This window comes from Peromyscus leucopus, chromosome 13, assembly GCF_004664715.2.
Source record: "Peromyscus leucopus breed LL Stock chromosome 13, UCI_PerLeu_2.1, whole genome shotgun sequence".
In the NCBI taxonomy this organism is placed as follows: Eukaryota; Metazoa; Chordata; class Mammalia; order Rodentia; family Cricetidae; genus Peromyscus; species Peromyscus leucopus.
This window is the reverse complement of record NC_051074.1, coordinates 56,921,245-56,935,041: the sequence shown is the minus strand read 5'-3', so window position 1 is coordinate 56,935,041 and position 13,797 is coordinate 56,921,245. Positions and strand designations below refer to the sequence as shown.

Genomic DNA, 13,797 nt, shown 5'->3' with positions numbered 1-13,797 from the left:
ATGACCCCACTACAACCCCTGGGATCTGGACAATGGAAGGAGAGACCAACTTCCACAGCTGTCCTCTGACTTCTCTGTCTACTCTGGAGTATCACCTACCCACATGCCTGTACACACACCCACGCACTATGTATATACTAAATAAATGAATAAATGGGCATAAAAGAAAAAAGGATAATTAATTTATAGGGCTTGTAACATTCCTCAGAGGGTAAAGGGTACTAGCCACCAAGCCTGATAATCATTTGAGTTCAATTCTAAGAACCCACAAAATAGAAACAACTGATTCCTGCAAGTTATCATCATGTATGTGTGCCCATAAATAAATGTTTAAAGGATAAGTTAGTTGTGCCATAGAACCATACAAGTATATACCATATGCCTTAGTTGAGCCATAAGAGCCTTCCAGAATCAAGCCACATTCGGTGTTAACAGAACAACTCACATAATTTTCACTAATCACTTCTAGTTCTAAACACTCTAAAGCTGTCAAGGACAAACGGAATTTAATTTTCTCATATCCTTATCAGAACAAAAATCCTTTGATTAGAAGAATTAAATTCACTGAGCCTGGAGCATAAGTCTTTAATACCAAGCAGCTACTCCAGAAGAGGATCCAAAGCTCAAGGCTTACCTGAACAAGCTTAAGGCCAAGCTAAGCAACTTATCAGAGATCATATAAAAAGCCAAAAAAGGAACCAGAACAGAGTGCCATGTCTTATTCTGTTAATTCCATCACTCAGGTGGCTAGGCAAAAAGGATTGCTATCAGACAAAACCCAACCTAGGCTATGAGTTTCAGGCCAGCTTGGGGTACAGTTTGAGAACCTGTCTCAAAACAAACAAAAATAATGATATAATAATTTAACAAACTAGACCGAGGAGCCAGATGTGGCACATACTTTTATTATTTATTGTTCATTAAAGGTGGAATACACCTTTAACTAACTGCAACATTTGAGAGCCAAAGGCAGGTGGATTTCTGGAGGTTCCAAGCCAGCCTGGTCTACATAGTGAGTTCCACGGCAATCAGGACTAAAAGCCAAAAAATAAATAAATAAATAAAATAAAATAAAAACAGAACTTACCTTTCTCATTGGAGGTGTACCATTCTTAATTTTTAAAAGCAACTTCATTATTTTTCTCTCTTTTTGCTCTTCTGGACTAAGTGTTGATTCATCAACATCAACCTACAATGAAATTGAAAGGCAGATCAAGACAGTGATTTGTAACTCCCAAACAAGAGCAATACTTCATTCACTTCTGCTAGCATCACTTACCAATAGTTTATCAAAGTACTGAATGTCATCAGGCTTCAAAAACGGCAGGTTCCCAGACGGCTGGTCATTGACACTTTTCATCGTCCTGTCTTCAGTCTGCATGTGGAAACCAGTCATACCGCCCAAAGGTGTGGGGGTTGCTGTCAGCTTCCGGGCTGGAGTGCGAATAGGAACATAACCAGCTGGCGGGGGAAGGACCTAAGAGAGTCGCAATGCACGTTAGCAGGACGGCCTTGATTCACACACTGAAGGACAGCACAGCAGCATTTACACGTACAGAAGTTACAATTTATTAGCTAGCAAGCTTATTTACCTGGAGAAAACATAACCCACTGTTCAAAATTAAAAGTTAAGATATTTATGAAAAATAATTTCTAATTCGTTAAATTTTAATTAACAAATTAGAAATTCAATGAGAAAAAAAACAGATGAAGCACTCTAAAAATTCTGGCCACATTCAAACATTAACATGTTTGAAATATCAGCATGCTGTAAAGCCAACATGTGAAATTAATGAAACTTGAAATTATAAAAACTACACACTTGGCTCAGTCTGGGAGGAAGGGACTGGACCTGCCTGGACTGAGTCTACCAGGTTGATCGTAGTCCTTGGGGGAGGATTTGCCCTGGAGGAGGTGGGAATGGGGGTGAGCTGGGGGTAAGGGGAGGGGGTGGGAGGGGGGAGAATAGGGGAACCTGTGGCTGATATGTAGAACTGAATGGTATTGTAAAATAAAATAAATAAAATTAAAAAAAAAAAGAAAAAAAAACTACAAATCAGTGATTTCCCAAAAGGTACCACTGTTAGAGCAAATATTTATAATCATTCATTTAAGTGGAAACAAACTTATATGGTTTATATAATAGATTACAAAAATCATGTATATTTTAGAGATAAATTGAAAATTCACATAAACCCCTAAATACTATAAAAATGTATTTTAAGACTGAACTCTACAAAACTGACTTAAATACAGAAAAGTAAAACTAAAGTATTTGCCAAGACCCTCTGAAAGAAATGCCAAATCAAACCTATTATAAAACCCATTGAATACCTAAAAATATGAGTTAAAACAATAGGATTCGGTTTTAAAGCAGTGAGACTTTTGTTGCTAATAACACTTTCCTCGGTAGGACAATAAGCCTAACACAGGTCCTCTCCAAATAGTCAAATATCGTGTCTGAAAAATGTCAAGGAGATTGAAGATTTGATAAACATATCTGATGCCACCTGTACTTCATTAAATTATTTTTCTGCTGCTTGTTAACGCATGTGCAGCATGGACCTCTGACTAAGCATTTTGAATAAAGTAGAATTTATTCCTTGATTCTTTAGTATGTCAAATCCACTGGTGTCACTGTACACTGAAGGTGTACTTTAAGATTGTACTTATTACACTCACAAAAGAACAAGTATCCTTCCTATTGGTATTAAGGAAACTAAGGACTATAACTGAGAAAGATATTTAAACAATCAACATTAGATTGTCCACAGGCAAAGCATTACATGGAGGCTACAAGGTGACTTTGGTTTTTAATGTTTTATTGATTAATTCTTGTTCTCCTGGGCAAATGCTCTAGACTGAGGAATATGGCACGTTTATCGGCAGCAATAACTAACCCAAACCTAACGGGATGGGGGAGTGCATACACCTGCACACTGCTGACAACAGTCAACAGCAAAAAGGCTCTAACGGCCTCTATAAGATTAAGGTTAGCCAGGCAGTGGTGGCGCACGCCTTTTACCCAGCACTTGGGAGGCAGAGCCAGGTGGATCTCTGTGAGTTCGAGGACAGCTTGGAGTACAGAGCGAGATCCAGGACAGCCAGGTCTACACAGAGAAACCCTGTCTCAAAAAAAAAAAAAAAGATTCCTTACTTAAAAACTAAGAAAAGCCAGGAGTGGTGGCGTGCCCTTTAAACAGATCTGTGAGGTTAAGGTCAGGGTGGTCTCTATCTGAAGTTCTCCAGACTAGCCATGATTACACAGTGAGACACTATCTCAAAATAGAAGAATAGTTCTTTACTAGCGGGCATTAGAGAAATGGCTCCCCAGTAACTTACAACACTTGCACCTCAAATCGTGAGGACCAGAGTTCAGAACCCACGTTGGGCAACTCCCAAGCGCCTGTAATTCCAGTGGAGGAATTAAAAGGGCTTCTGCAGACACCTGAACTCACATGCACATACTCATACACGTAATTAAAAATAAAATAACATTTTTAAATTAACTTTCACTTTATGTGCAATGATGTTTTGCGTGTTGTGTCTATCTGTGTTAGGTGTCAGAACTCCTGGAGCTGGAGATACAGTTGTGAGCTGCCATGTGGTTGCTGGGAATTGAACAGGGGTCCTCTGGAAGAGCAGCCAGTGTTCTTAACCACTGAGCCATCTCTCCAGCCCTTAAAATAGTATTTTTTTAAATGTTTTTGTGTGCCTGGATTTAAGCTTATACACTTGAGTACAGAGCCTGAGGAGACCCACAGGTGCCGGGGAGCTCTCTGATGTGGGTGCTGGGAACTGAACCCCACCCTCCTCCAAGAGCAGCACATGCTCTTAACAGCTGAGCCATTTCTCCAGCCCCCAAAAGAAAATATGTTTTTCAGGGGGACAGTTTGAGACAGGGTCTCTTTGGCCTGGAACTTGTTATCTGGACCAGACTGGCCTCAAACTCAGAAATCTGCCTCTGGCTCCCATCAATCACCAGGATTAAAGACAGGCACCATCACAACTGGCAAAATAATAAAGCTCCATGTTACTCATTTCATCTCTATTACTTTTCCAACTGAAATGCACTTAGTAGCACCTATATAAAAGAAAAAAAAAAAAGGAACTGATTAATAAATCTGGGTGAGGCCTATGCAAATTTGCCAGGTGATTTTTTTTTTTTTCAACCAAATGCTTAAAACTCATATCCTAAATACCAACACATTCACCATATATTCATCAATAGTACCTTATATCCTTCTGGGAACATAGCATCTAATTCTTCATCAGAAAGTGGGCGGTTTCGCTCATCAATTTCTCTCTCCCATCGCCAAGCCTGAAGCTGTTCAGGAGTCATGCTCATTATGTGACCTACCAAAAAAGCCAAGTTTTAATAATCCACAGTGCAAGACTTTATCATTAAATAGGTCCTTACTGTTTGTTTTTATATTAGAAATGCAAATCAAGACACTTTTATATTCTTATTATTAACAGAAAAGCTAGCATTAATAGCACCCAGAAAAAAAACAGCAAAAAAATTATAACCGTTAAAGAGAAAGAATGAATGAATGATTTCCAATGAGCATTTCTACCTGGAGTGGGGGTAGCCATGTTCATGGCTGGTGTGCCGATTGGCGTTTTTCCTGGAGTCAGAACAGGAGTGCTTCCCCCCATCTGACTAGCCGGTGTTTCATCCCAACGAGACTTTCTTTTACTTGCTCCAGGAGTTGGTGTTTCCCCGATAGAGTCTCCACCTCGATCTGTTCGAGGAGTCTCAGCCCATCCACTTCCATGCCCAGGAGTATCTACAAAAACAAAGAGTCAGTAAGATCACACTATTAACCACTTTTCAAACACTGCTTCCCCCACATGCAATACGATTAAGTTCAAAAGGAAGATAATCCAAAAACAAGATATACTTAAAAGTTTTGTTCAGTATTTTTGGGTTTCCTTTCTACTGACTACAAAGGTACACACACAGCAACTAATGAGAAACAAAAACTTGTGTTTTCATCCATATGATCAATCTGTGGAACCATCAACTGTTTATCTTGAGTCATGTTCCAGCTACTCTCACTAGACATCCAACACTAGATTTAGGCAAATTTCTGAGACAGAACATAAAATATAGGCTAGCAGGAGCCAGAAGAAAGCATTGTTTAAAGGATGAAGTTTCTGTTTGGGTCACTGAAAAAAAGATATAGAAATGACTTATAGTCATAATTGTGCAACACTGTATGTTCAAAGCCACTAAATTGTGTACTTAAAATTGGTATATTTAAACATACACACAGGAGGCTGAGGCAAGAGAATCACCAGGTAAAGACTAGTGAGATGATATCCAAAACATTTTTTAAAGTAAAAAAAAAACAAAAAAAAAAAAACCACACACAAAATTATCATCCTTTTACTTTTTTTAAAATACAAAATTTATCTTCTATGGTTCTTCCCATTAATCTTCAGCCTCTTCAAAAGGGGGAAAGAATTACTGGGCACTCAATTTGCTATGTTCTTTTTTTTAATTTTCATTTAATCCAAGTTGAAGTGTGTTCCACTGACTTATTCACTGTGTATGCTGGAGAGTACCCGCCGTGATGTACCCATGGAGCTGGGGCTCTTCTACCACGTGGGTCCCAGGGACCAAAACCCTGTCCCAGGCATGGCTGGTGGTAAGCGCCTTGACCACTGAGCATGTCACTCCCAAGGTGGAAGTTTATTAAGAAAAGATTCGAATACGGATTTAAGCTTGAGTGCTGAGACCCACAGTCAGGGAAAGGACAGTTTACACACTCAGTGGGTTCAGACTTCTCCAGAGCCAACCTGCTCCACCTCCCCAGGAGCTGGCCAGTTACATAGGAAGTACAGACCTCAGCCTGAAACACAACACTCCAGTCAACACTTCATCCAAACACTCGTCTGTCCCCACTCCTCTAAAAGTACCTACCTCTTTCTGTCTTGGGGGTCTCGTCCCATCTGTTTTTACGAGCGCTGGAAGTTGCACCGCCATGGCCTGGGGTTGCATGGCCTGGCGTATCGCCTCGTCCAGGAGTAGCGGCTCCCGCAGGTGTATGACTAGGTGTAGGATCCCATATTTTTGAACCCGGGGTTGCTCCGGGCGTTTCACTTCCTTTTGCACGACCTGGTGTCTCGTCCCATCTTAAAGAAGGGGTGTGCCCAGGGGTCTTAACAAAGCAGAAGAATTGTGTTTTACAAATGTGTTAAACAAAAACCAAATACATGTATCTGTAAGTTGTCTCCTATACTCAAAGTTAAAATAGACTATCATTCTGCTTACTGTCTTACAATGCTGATGACAGAACCAATGCACAGCTTTCATTTGGAACAATGAAAAAAGCCCTAGATCAAACCATGAACCACAGGACTGCAAGATGGCTCAGCACTGGCTGCTCTTCCAAAAGACCTGGGTTCAATTCCCGGTACCCACATGGTAGCTCACAACTGTCTATAGCTCCAGTTCTAGGGCTTCTGACACCCTGACGCAGACATACATGCAGATAAAACACCAATGCATATAAAAATAAACGAACAAACAAATAAACCGTTAAAAAAGCGCACACACACACATTCTGGGTTGTAAACTTTTATAAATATATATTGTACTGGTAATTTGCCAAGTGCTGCCTAAGTTTGTTAAAAGCTGATGCTGAAGGAGGAGTTGCCCAACCCCCATTTCAGACCCGAGCATGTTTGTCTCAAACTGTTTTCCAAGACACACTTCCTGGGTGGAGCTGACTCCCTGTTACTACAACAGGAAGAGGAAAAAGAGCAAAAGAGCCCAAGAGTAAAAACACCATCCTTGAGAACAGCTAAAAGGTAAACTATTTCCAGCAAATGTCACCTACTGTTACCACATGATAAACACGTCTGCGCTACAGCAGGGAAGAAAAGGCATTCATGGAGGGAAAGCCGCTTAAGGAACTAAGCTAACTGCCTCAGTTTCCCCAGCTGGTTTCTGCTGGATGTTGGAATGAATGCCTTTGTTGATGATGTTACTTTTGTTTTTTTTCTTATTCAGGCTACTCCAGCTGTCTCTTCTGGATATTATAAAACCCTCATTCAATAAAGTTTTATTTATCTGCTGTATCTATCTTATCTATTAGTTATTGTTCTCTTATTCCTTTAAAAAATTTTTATTATAAACAAATTTGTAAATACACACACACACACACACACACACACACACACACACACACACACACACACCCCAAATTAACCAGACCTTAAGTATCCAGCAGGAATATCCATTTAGAATGGAGGCTGTGCAGTTTTCTTTTACTCTTATGTGCTGTACACTTAATAAACTCATTCAAAACCGAAAACAAGGCAATTAAAATCATCTCTAAATCATACAAAATATCTTAAAATAGACGACTAAGAACTCTGTGGCTTTAGAAAATCCATGGACATTTGTCTATCTACATCTCCAATACAAGACTTTCAGTTCTGATTTAAACTCATGCTTTCCAAGCTGGATCTCACAGAACCTCTGGAGAAGGAACATACTTTTTAAAACATGTTATAAGCCAGAAGAAAGTAAATCTCTGCAGAGTGCAGAGCCAATCTGGTTTACATGGTTTCAGGCAACCCAGAGCTCTGGGCTACAAGCTGCTTTGATAGAAGCATAGAACCGCTGTTTCTAAGAGTTGAAGGTTCCCAGAGATGGTGGTAAACGTACCACTGCCATGATGGGAAGTTGAAGTGGGCAGAGCCATCAGCCAAAGCTGCTATTTTAGCCCTAGTTTAAAACAACAGATTCACAATAAGACAGATTCAGATGAAACAAGACTTTAAATGTTTTACCATGTGTGTAAAAATGTACGTAGGCTTGGAAGAGAGAGAAAAAGTAATATATACAGTTATATAAAGAAATAGTGTTTAAAAATAAAGTCATTAAAGAGACAGTAGAGGTAGTATAAAAATAAGCCACTTAAGATGGATATTACACAGAAAATCTCGACTGTGTTGTCTTTGGGATTTTTTTTTAAGACTTATTTATTTATTATGTATACAGTGTTCTGCCTTCATGTCAGATTTCATTACAGATGGTTGTGAGCTACCATGTGGTTACTGGGAATTGAACTCAGGACCTCTGGAATAGAAGCCAGTGCTCTTAATCACTGAGCCATCTCTCCAGCCCCCTATCTTTGGGATTTTTAACTGCAGAAAAACATTTGATCATAAAAGTTGAGTTAGGCCAGTATCTATATTTTAAAGGTACCTTGACTTCAAAATTTGGATGTAAGGATATGTTGCTTTGGAAAGGAGGCTCTGCTTTTGTGTCCACAGAAAGCCACAGAGGCTATGGATTTGTTCCAGATCAAGTAAGATACATCAGGTTTGACCAGCCAAGACTCCCAGAAAGATCTGCCGATGACACCATGGCCCAGATGATCCAACATCCAGAACAGTTTCAAGGCAACTGGCTCAGATGATACACCCTCACGGACTACTCCATAATCCTAAAATTGTCTTTGTGTCCCCATAAGATACAGCACCCCCCTCCAGGAGAAAGTAGTAAGAGAAGCTACGCCCAAATTCCCGAATATACCAAGCTGGCTTTAGAGATGGAATTGGCTCACTCCTTCTCTAAACCCAAACATATTGCTTAAAAAAAAAGGTTGAAAGATTCTTTTGTCCCAAATCAGAAGAGCCCTCTGGTGTGGGACAGAGAAAAAAAAACAATATTTTTATTTAAATCAGGTTGATTATTAATGTGATCTCTTTCTAAAGAAGAAAAGGGGATATGTTATAGATATGATAGGATGAAAGGGTAGATTACTGAATCTACTTTTAAAGAGCAACAACTTGTTTGAAAAGTTTTACATTGGTATAGATTTTAGTTTATTGATACAAATTTAAAGTTAATTTTGTTATACTGTGTGTATATTTCTACTCTTGTTTAAGGTATTATGTTTATACAGCTCATTTAAAATTGTAATGGAAATTAAGAAATAGATTAATATTTAGTCATCTATGATAATCATACTTGTAGCCATGTTAGTTAAGTTTTCTAGGGATACATAGATATATTTCAGATAGGTTATCTTCAAACACTTCAAAGACCTACAGAATATGGCATTTAAAATGTTTTAAAAATTTAGACTTTCTGGACAACAAGAAATGTCTGTCTGTTCCTGGCAGCACCAATTTACTTCAGAGATGAAGATGAGCATCAAAGAAACTCCATATGGAGTTTATCATCTTCTTGGCAAAAATAGCCATTTGGGCAATAAACTGTTTGTTCTTGCCTGGACTGCTTGATCAACTGTACATGCAGGACCCATAGGAAGGTGATCACTGAACTTTGCTTGGCAAAATGGTCCTTCAGGTTCCTGCTTTGCAGAGGAAACTGCCAGACATTCTACAGGACACAGAGAAAAGTGACTGAGAGACTCTAGGCCTGTGGGCTGAAGACAGATGCCCCAACTTTACAAGAGAACTTTGGATGACTGTCCAGGCTGCCAGCTGTCTCTGTCTACTCTCGCAAGACTCCCGAAAGTTGCTTGCATCCTTCTCCCGTTTCTCAGGTAATATTATATCCTTCTGAGGTCTTTGATGTAGTTGTAGACTAAAGTTATAAATGTGTGGAATGCAGGCTGGCAGGCTCGGCAGCAAATACCTTTACTACTGCGATGCTGCCAAGATCAGTGGGAAGAAGAGACTAGAGGGGGATTAAAGTGAGACCCAAGAGTGCAGAACAGCTCAAATATGCAGTGTCGTGGTGGTGGCACGGGGAGGGAAGGGGATGAAGCAGCCCAGAAACCGGCTTGGAACTCATAATCCTGCCTCACCCTCCCTAGGGAGGAGGGATTATAAGGATACAGCACCACATTCAGCTAAAGACTGTTATTCAGCATGGAAAAATTCTGGATAAGGTAAGTAACAAAAATGAATTATTCACAATCTTAATTTGCTCTTCCTATCCAAAGAAGAGGTGGGAATGTGAATCCTCCTGTCATGCCTCCTACTTTCCATAAATAAGCTGATGGGTCTGAGTCAGGATGGTTGTTATACAAACCCATCAGACTCAACTGAAGACGGCTCAGCAGGTAAGAGCGTTTAACTGCTCTAGCAAAGACCTTGAGTTCAGTTCCTACCACTACATTGGTGGCTCCTCACAGCCTGGATCTCCAACTCTGACACCTTCTCCTGACCTCCATGGGTATCTGTACATGTGTGGTGTGCATTCGCAGACATACCTGTAACTAAAAGTAATAAATCTTTTTTAAAAAATTAACTCTTCTGAGGGGGGGGGGGGGTGTGTGCACGCCTTTAAACCCAGCACTCGGGAGGCAGAGGCAGGCGGATCTCTGTGAGTTCGAGGTCAGCCTGGGCTACTGAATGAGTTCCAGGAAAGGTACAAAGCTACACAGAGAAATCCTGTCTCAAAAAAACAAAACAAAAAATAAAATAAAATAAAATAAAAATAAAAAATTAACTCTTCTGTCTAGTTACAAGTACACAGCTAAGCTATTCTGAGTAAAACAAGTTTATCTTGGCTTTAAAAACTCAGAAGTACAGCTAGGATCTAGTTTGTTTTAATGACTCTGTTTCTGTCACTGTGGATTGCTGTTAGCTCTAGCTTAGCCCACTGTGTATTATTTACATATCATGAAAAACTCATCTTTCACTAATAGTATTTTCCCATTTTCAGGATTGGTCTACATTAAACGCAATGCATAGCTCTGGGCTAGGCATGGTGACACAAGACTTTAATCTCAGCACTCAGGAAGCAGAGAGAAAAGAAGTTTCAGGACAGCCAGGAGGGATACACAGAGAAACCCTATTTTGAAAAAACAAAACAAAACAAAGCAAACAAAGGGTGGGGGTATCCAAGTTTAGTTTCCCAGAACTTAGACAGCTCACAACACCTCTAACTCCAGCTTCAGAGGCTCCAACACCCTCTTCCGGCCTTCACTGGCACTGTACTCACACTTGCACAAACCCACATACAGACACACAGACAAGTATAAATAATAAATCTATAAATCTTGTTTTAAATTAGCTTTGAACACCAACAGAATTAAAATTAGGGATGGGTCAGAAGATGGCTCAGTGGGTAAAGGTATCTGACACCAAACCTTACAACTTGAATTCCATCACTAAAACTCACTTGGAGAAAACCAACTTCTATGGCTTATCTCTGACCTCTACATGTACACATGCACGTTCACATACACACACAAAATAAAGGGAAAAAAATAGAAAAATAAATATAAGTAGTCATGAATTATGCATAGCAGGATCACATTCTCTCAATGAGAAAACGGAGAGTCCTCAGGATCTGTCTTAAACTGTGGGGGGGGGGCTATCTACCACCCCCACATTTCCCCAGAGTGCTCTTGTGTTGGAGCAGCAGGAAATATTAGCTAGAAGGATTTAGTGTGGAGATAAACAGAAAATATAGGATAGCCTCGAGACGGCCTGGAACCTATTCCAACGAGCCCTGACTGTCTCTGTCATAGGGTATTAATAGAAATGCAAAAGACCACCCCCCAGCACAGCCAACTGCAGACCATCTCAGACACCTGTACCCAGGCCTGTGGTCCAATCATCCTCTCTATGCAGACCAGCTGGGTAAAGTCACTAGGAAACCTGAAAATGGGCTCCCACATTAAACTAAACTGAAAACTATGTATTGGGTTTAATGTAGACCAATCCTGAAAATGGGAAAATACTATTAGTTAAAGATGAATTTTTCATGATATGTAAATAATACACAGTGGGCTAAGCTAGAGCTAACAACAATTAAGAGCACTGTGACAGAAATAGAGTCATTAAAACAAACTATCTGTACTTCCAAGTAGCACTACTCAAAGTGTGTTTCTGGAAAGGACGAAGCAGAGTAAAGAGAACAGGCTGACAGTTGTGAATCCAGCAGATGTAAGAACACCAAGGGAGCAAGCCAAAGGGGCAGAAAGATGATACAGGGAACTAACTCATCATTTCCTCTTCAAAAAGAATTTTGAAACATCAGCAAGGTATGGTGAATTGTACCTATAATCCCAACACCTGGGAGGTAGAAGTGGGAGAATCAAGAGCTCGGAGTCATCCTTTCTCAGTTACAACATGACTTAAGGGTGAGCTAGCAAGATAGAGAACAAAGGAATATAGAGCGATGATTTCCTAAGTACAGAATCTCTGTTTTGTGTGATGGAAAAACCCCACAAATGGATAATAGTATCAGGACATAATATCATGATGTAATAAATCAATACAATTAATGTAATTAATGAATATCATAAATATAATTATTGAATGAATACTGCAAATGTAATCAATGAATACCACAAATGTAATTAATATGAGTGTAATTAATGAATACCATGAATGTAATTTAAAAAATCAATCAATCAATCAATCAATAAAAAAGGTGAGCCAGGCTACATGAGACCCTGTCTCAAAGACAAACAAACAAACAAACAAAAATACCTATTAAGTATCCAAACCTGTCCAACTAAGACAAATATACAAGTCTAAGGAATAGAAGTGGACAGACTGCACACCTTTATCCCAGCACTAGGGACACAGGAGACAGATCTCTGTGTGTTCAAAGCCAGCCTAGTCTAAATAGCAAGTTTAAGGCAAGCCAAGGCTACACAACAAGACCCCATCTAACCCTATCTTAAAAAAACAGAGAAAAGAAAAAGGAGGGCAAGGAGGGTGGGAGAAATATCTCAGCAGCTAACAACATTGACTCTGCCAGGTGGTAGTGGTGCACGCCTTTAATACCAGCACTTGGTGGGTCAATCTCAGAGTGTGATGATACCCTGGTCTATACAGCAAGTTCCAGGGTAGCCAGAGCTATAAGGCAAAACCTCGGGAATGAATGAATGAATGAATGAATGAATGAATGAATGAATGAATGAATGAATGAGTGAGTGAATGAGTGAATGAGTGAAAGACAAGAGAGAGAGAGAGAGAGAGAGGAAGGAAGGGAGGGAGGGAGGGAGGGAGGGCGGGCACTAAAGCTCAAAGAGAACAGTCCTTTCCTCAGCACATGGAATGAACAACGCCCTGCCCCCATTCAGGTACTGAGGTTGTAACCTCTGATGTGACTGCAGTCAGAGATTGGTGATATTCAAGGTTAAATGAGATCAAAAGGGACAAGAAAATCGAATCCTCGCAAGACTGACAGAAAAGAGTGACCAAGTGCTCTCACCAGACAGCACCCTGCTAGCAGTAAGATCCAGACTCTGACCCTCCATAAATGAGAAAATAAACTTCTGTCACTTAAACCACTCCATAGAGAAAAATTTAAAAAGCAATCAAAAGAAAAAAATTACCTCTGCCTGATCCCAACTTGACAGCTTTTTGGGAGTGGCGCCAGGAGTCTGGTCAGCGGTTTGATCCCAGCGCCGCTTTCGTTTTGAGGGAGGCTGGGATGCTGCTGCCCCATTGACGACTTTTAGTTCTCCAGCTTTAGCTTTTTCGGCTAGTTGTTGCCTAATTTCTCTCTGAAAAACATTAGAAAGAGCAGAATACTTATCTTTCACATTGTTTCATTAGAAGAAAAAACTCACAGGTACCGGGCATGCCTGAGATTCTGTTCAATTTCTGCATCAGCAAATGGGAGGGGAAGAATTCTGTCAGCTAAGTCTTTATGCCACTAGTATACTCATTTCTATTTAATAAGTTATTTGGTATTCCACTCATTTTATTTTCTGTTCCTAGTTCTGGTACTGCTCCTTATCTTTGCTATTATGTATTTGCAGTTCTACAGCACTGTCTTTCTTCCTAAACAGTATATAAGCAACTCCAGAATTTTAACAGCCTACACTTTAAAGCTAG

The 13,797-nt window shown here is 40.0% G+C and overlaps 1 protein-coding gene across 3 annotated transcripts in view; it reads right to left on the bottom strand.

Moving 5' to 3' along the window:
- Positions 1-13,797, bottom strand: part of Sf3b1 (splicing factor 3b subunit 1) — a 47,379-nt gene that overhangs the window by 15,139 nt on the left and 18,443 nt on the right. For 2 of the 3 annotated variants that reach the window (XM_028886352.2, XM_028886361.2), the window contains 6 exons: positions 13,293-13,463; positions 5,930-6,167; positions 4,578-4,790; positions 4,235-4,356; positions 1,280-1,477; positions 1,088-1,189 (listed from right to left, as the gene is read on the bottom strand). In XM_028886352.2, coding sequence (XP_028742185.1) covers positions 1,088-1,189; positions 1,280-1,477; positions 4,235-4,356; positions 4,578-4,790; positions 5,930-6,167; positions 13,293-13,463 — 1,044 coding nt within the window. Of the gene's footprint in view, positions 1-1,087; positions 1,190-1,279; positions 1,478-4,234; positions 4,357-4,577; positions 4,791-5,929; positions 6,168-13,292; positions 13,464-13,797 lie in introns of those variants that run through there. The other variant, XR_003736320.2, reaches the window with a different exon arrangement.